At 43.3% G+C, this 6,037-nt stretch overlaps 1 protein-coding gene across 1 annotated transcript in view; it reads left to right on the top strand.

The window, feature by feature from the left end:
* Nucleotides 1-2,703, top strand: part of LOC107574249 (nebulette-like) — a 33,087-nt gene extending 30,384 nt beyond the window's left edge. Inside the window, exons 33-40 of the mRNA XM_016260699.1 lie at nt 213-323; nt 469-579; nt 652-756; nt 852-956; nt 1,058-1,162; nt 1,903-1,995; nt 2,080-2,169; nt 2,385-2,703. Coding sequence (XP_016116185.1) covers nt 213-323; nt 469-579; nt 652-756; nt 852-956; nt 1,058-1,162; nt 1,903-1,995; nt 2,080-2,169; nt 2,385-2,534 — 870 coding nt within the window. The 3' untranslated portion in view covers nt 2,535-2,703. The remainder of the gene's footprint in view (nt 1-212; nt 324-468; nt 580-651; nt 757-851; nt 957-1,057; nt 1,163-1,902; nt 1,996-2,079; nt 2,170-2,384) is intronic.
* The last annotated feature ends 3,334 nt before the right edge of the window (nt 2,704-6,037 follow it).

The following is a 6,037-nucleotide window of genomic DNA, read 5'->3' as shown; positions in this document are numbered from 1 at the left end:
CAAAACGCTTATAAATCACACAGAATGGAGTGTATTGAAAATCTGAAATAGCAGAAAGTCTCCTGTGAGGGGTAGGTTTAGGGGTAGGGTTGGTGTAGGGCAATAGAATATACGGTCTGTACAGTATAAAAACCATTACGCCTATGGGATGTCCCCACTTTTCACAAAAACAAACCAGAGTGTGTGTGTGTGTGTGTGTGTGTGTCGAACAGAAGGAGTATCGTAAGGATCTGGAACAGGAAGTGAAAGGGAAAGGCCTGACGGGTCTGGAGGAAACACCGGATCTGCTGCGGGTGAAAAATGCTGGACACATTTTGAGTGAGGTACACACACACACACACACTTTAACTCACACACACATACAGTCCCACACTCTCACTCACAAACACACACTCGCACACACACACACACACACACACACTCACACACACGCTTGACCTTCATCGTGGCGTGTTTCTGCTCCTGCAGAGGGAGTATCGTAAGGATCTGGAGCGTGAGATCAGAGGGAAGGGAACGGACGTCACGGCAGACAGTCTGGACATCCAGAGAGCGAAGAAAGCGTCTGAGATCAGCAGCGACGTGAGTGACGGATCAAACACACACACCCACGTGATAAAAGACACATGGACTGACCGTGTGTGTGTGTTTCAGGTGTCGTACAGACAGGCGTCTCAGCACAGAGAATCATCATACGGTACAGTGACAGACACACCTGCGCTGCTGCACGCCGCTTACCTGAGAGACGTCTACAGTCAGGTCACATGACACACACACCTGTCCATCTGTCCGCAGTACCTGTTAGATGACTAGAGCTGGTGTTCACGTGTGTGTGTGTGTGTGTGTGTGTGCAGAAGAAGTACCGCGGTGACATGGAGCGTCTGAAGAGCTCGTGTTCTGCTGCTTCAGACACACCAGAGATCCAGAGAGTGAAGAACAACCAGCGCAACATCAGCGCAGTGAGACACATACACACACACACACACACTGATCGTGCTGTTCATCACATGACCGTGTACTGGACACGTGTGTGTGTGTGTGTGTGTGTGTGTGTGTGCAGCTCTTCTACACGTGGGACTCGCGGCTGATGAAGGGTCTGAGGTCAGCGATCACTGACACTCCAGAGATCAATCTGGCTCGAGAAAACACCAAGAACGTCAGTGACGTGAGTAACATGCGGTGTGAGTTTGATCACGGGACGCACTCTCATGTATCCACCTTATTTTTCAACGCGGAAGTAAGCTGTTTTCTGTGAATGTGCGAGACTTATTCATTTAATTAATTAATTAACGAGAAGAATAACAAAGTGCCGTAAACTGATAACACTACAAACCAGTGTGTTCATAATTAAGATAATACATTACCACAAATAATGTGTTAAGACACACCAGTTTGTAATATTGTGTGTAACAATGGTTGGAAGCGAATGACACCGGAAGCCAGACACATTACATTTACAGTTAAGGTGGATAATGTGTGCATCTGTCTCCTCCCCAGTATAACCATACATGGAGCTTATAACACCTCAAATTACTATGACCTCATCTACATATCATTTGCATATGCATATTCCCATCAGTGTGATGTTAACAGTAGCCTATAATACACAGGACATTCAGAGATCTGTACTGCCGTCACATCACACTGCTAAAATCATTCCATGTCTTGTTTTAGAATAAAAGTATCCAAAAATCCATAAAGCAAAGTACATTTGGCCAACTTGTATCAGATACTTTTTAGAGGAGAATTATTCTCACTCATTCTCATTGGCAAAATGTTTTCATTGTTTTAAACAAACCAAATTTATGCTGTTTTGTCCAAAAAATGCCAGCATATTTTGGGATGTTTAGGTATTTTTACTGGAAACACGCACACGCGTGAGCTGGAGTGCGTGATCTTCCGCAGGTTCAGTACAGGGAGTCTGTCGGATCCGGAACGGCCGTGACTGACACTCCTGAGATGGAGCGCGTGCGCAGGAACCAGCGCAACATCAGCGACGTGAGTCTGTCTGTGTGATTGACACCTGTCAGTCATCTGAGTCTGATTCACATCTTCATCATCATCATCCTCCTCCTCCTGCAGGCCAAATATAAGAAAGCGGTTGATCCGGTCAGTGTGGGAGTGACACCAGAGCTGGAGCGGGTCAAACAGAACCAGCAGAACATCAGCACGGCATGAACACACACACACTCACACACACTCACACACACATACACACACACACAACAGGGTCCACTATGTGGGCTCAAAATTCCATGTAAATCATGTAAATGATTTAAAGGAGACCTATTATTCCCCTTTTTACAACGATTATAGCTCTTAAAACCTGGAAAAGTCAGATTCTCATGATATGTCACCTTTAAAAAAAGCATGTGTGTGTGTTTCAGGTGCAGTACCAGCGCAGTTTGCAGGAGGTCAAAGGTCGCTCCTGCTCAGAGTTGGATACGCCTGAAATGAGGCGTGTGCGGAAATCTCAGGACACTGTTTCCATGGTAGCAGGACTGCGGCAACGCCTGCGTGTGACATCACAGCATTAACACGTGACTGACACACCACACGGGTGACGAACGATAACACGCGTGTACTAGTAAAGACTCACGAGTTCATCAGAGACCAAACCGCACCGTAACACACACCTGCAGTGTGTTTGCATGAGTGTGTGTGTGTGTGTGTGTGTGTGTATGCATGAGTGTGTGTGTGTGTGTGTGTTTGCATGAGTGTGTGTGTGTGTGTGTGTGTTTGCATGAGTGTGTGTGTAAGAGTGTGACGTTCTCTCTCTCGCTCTCTCTCTCAGGCGAAGTATCATGAGGAGTTCGAGCGCTCGCGGGGTCGAGGCGCCACACACACCCTCGATGAGCAGCACATGGCACGTCTCCATGGAGACCAGCTGATGGGCGCCGGCGACGGTTACCATGGCGTCCAGCCGCAGGTGGTTGAGATGGACCGCAGATCAGCAGGAGCCGCTGGTCAGTCCATCACAAATACTCATGTTTATTTTTAATGTTGATTCTTTCTGACTTTATTGAACTTTGTGTGAAGTTTTAGACATTGTGTGCAGCAGAAGAATGTTTGATGTTCATCGTGGTGGTGTTTCTCCATTCAGACACATTTCATTATCAGTTATGATTTGTTGAATGCATTGGTTGTTGCAGGTTGACGTGAAGGTTGTGTCATGTAAATAATCGTCATTTGATCATTGTTTTCATCTCTGAACATGTTTTGTAGCTGAAGTTTTGCTCTTCATTGGTTGTTGTGACGCTTTCATACGCTTATCAGTCAGAGGTTTGGGTTTGGTAAGATTTTGCAGTGTTTTTGAAAGAAACACTGCTCAGCAAGCCTGCATTTATTTGATCAAAAATACAGTAAAAATGTGAAATATTATTAGAATGTAAAACAGCTGTTTTCTGTGTGAATCTCTGTTAAACTGTAATGTATTTCTGTGATGCGCAGCTGTATTTTCAGCATCATTCCTCCAGTCTTCAGTGTCACATGATCTTCAGAAATCAGTATAATATGCTGATCTGCTGCTCGAGAAACATTTCTGATTATTATCAATGTTGAACACAGTCGTGCTGCACAATATTTTTGTGGAAACTGTGATGCATTTTATTTTTCAGGATTCACAGATGAACAGAAAGTTCAGAAGAACAGCATTTATTAGAAACAGAAATCTTTTGTAACATTATAAATGTCTTTACTGTCACTTTTGATCATTTGAATGCGTCCTTGATGAATAAAAGTGTTAAAAGAAAACCTTAGCAACTGCAAAGCAATGTGATTAAAAAAAATCACAATGCCAAACATGTAGCACAACACCTAGCAACTACTTTGCAACACATTTAACTCTCTGGGAAGTGCACAGAAATGCTCTGAAAAGAACCACTCACATTTCTGTTATAAAATTATGTTTTAACTTGCTTTTTTTTTTTTTTACTAGCAACTGCATAGCAAGTAGCTATAAACCACCCAGAACTCCCTAGCAACCGCATAGCAATAGGCTAAAAAATATTCACAACACCCTAGCAACCACATGGCAACAAGCTAAAAACCAATCAGAGCACCCCAGCAACTGCACAGCAACAGGCTTGTAAAGCAACCAGAACACTCTAGCAACCGCATAGCAACAAGCTATAAACCACCCAGAACTCCCTAACAACCACATAGCAATATCCAAAAAAATAAAAAAAACAAGCACCCTAGCAACTGCATAGCAACATGCTAAAACCAGTCAGAACACCCCAAAAACTGCATAAACCACACATTTTCTTCAGAAAAAATATGATATTTTTTCACCATGTTGATGTGAACACTTCAGAACAGGATTACACCTCACTGGAAATTTTCCGGCTGAGTCTGCCATTTCAGGCTGAATTTGGCTGCATGTGGCAACAATGGAGTGAAGTGAGGTAAGAAAAGGGACTGAACACCATGAGAAAATGTAGTTTGTAAGTTGGAGTCACGGAGGAGGAGAAATTGTCCTGGGAGGAAATGCTCTGATTCATCCAGGAAGGTGGTTACCAAAGAATACAAACTCTGTTTCTTCTGAGAAATACTGTGAGAAACTGTGAAGGCAAGGAATTCTAAAGCTCAGTGAGAGAGAGATTCTATTCCTACAGCCCCGCCCACCATCTACCATTGGTCAGACAAGCAGCCAAAACCTCACACCATTGGTGGACACGTCAAACCTCTCAAAGAAACAGAGCAAAGTTTGAAAACACCTGCATGAGTTGGAGAGTCTCTTTCAGGCTCTGTGGTCACTGTGAGAAAACACCTGCGCTGCGTCCGAAATCGCATACTTCCATACTATATAGCAGGCGAAAAACAGTATGCGAGGCGAGTAGTATGTCCGAATTCATAGTATTCGAAAAACAGTAGGCGAGAAGTACCCGGATGACCTACTACTTCCGCCCGAATTCCGTAGCATGCATAGGATGGACACTTTACTATCCCATGAGGCCACGCGAGAGGAGGCGTCATTTTCGAAAATGGCGGAAGGCGGCGACGCGGTCAGAATCTGACTTCAAAGCAGCGATGAGGGACGTGATGGACTGTCGTGAAAGCCGGAGGTTTGGACGGAGGTCAGATCCATCTTCGAAATACAGTCCAAATACATCTTCCATCTTCGAAATACAGTCGAAGAATTGGCACAGCAGCATTCAGGCGGCAGTAGGTTGTAGGGCTCACAGTCTGTAAATGTGTGTGTATATATATATATATTTTAGAATATGTATATTTATTTATGTTTATATTATTAATGTATATATTGTATCTATCTATAATATTTATTTAAGCTATGTATATATTGTATGTATTAATTCTCTCTCCCTCTCTCTCTATTTATCTAATTGTGTATTATGTATTCATTCAAGTTTATTCATTAATTCATGTCTTTTGTTTGTCCTGTGTATTTTTATGCATTTATTTATAACAATAAATTACTTTATTTCGTTGGTCCAAATGAGCCTCTGGCATGGTGTTCACAGACATGACTTTTTATTCTGAGGTAAAATTTGCTAGCTAAATCGGTGATTGTACCTTATTTGATAAATGATTTACAAGCTGTCGACGAAGGCGTGATCTGCGAGCAGCTGACCGACGCCTCCTCTGAGCTGTTGATTCAATCAACGTTAAAACGCTGATGAAAACGGTAAGAATTGCGTAAAACATTGCTGATGTTCGCGCAGTAGTGAGGGCTCTTTAAATTTTGGCGCTGTTGTGAAGAAGCATGTCACGTGACAACATCAACATGGCGGATGTAGTACGTCCGAATTCCATTCATACTACTCGCATTCATACTATATAGAACGTACTGTTTTAACGGTCGGGTAGTACGTTCAAATTTAAATGTAGTACCTACTAAGCAGTATGCGATTTCGGACGCAGCGTAACTGAAAGGACTGGGGCTTTTAAATACTGGGTGATTGGGAAAACACAGGTGCAAGGAATGACTAATTAAAGGAAACTCGGCACACCTGGGGAGGGAAAACACAACACAAAGAGTCCAGGGGCGTGACAAACAGGAGCGCTTCACAAAAATGAA

Source organism: Sinocyclocheilus grahami, unplaced genomic scaffold, assembly GCF_001515645.1.
Source record: "Sinocyclocheilus grahami isolate Dianchi unplaced genomic scaffold, SAMN03320097.WGS_v1.1 scaffold2161.1, whole genome shotgun sequence".
In the NCBI taxonomy this organism is placed as follows: domain Eukaryota; kingdom Metazoa; phylum Chordata; class Actinopteri; order Cypriniformes; family Cyprinidae; genus Sinocyclocheilus; species Sinocyclocheilus grahami.
Note: the sequence above shows the minus strand (reverse complement) of the source record. Positions and strands in the feature narration are given on the sequence as shown.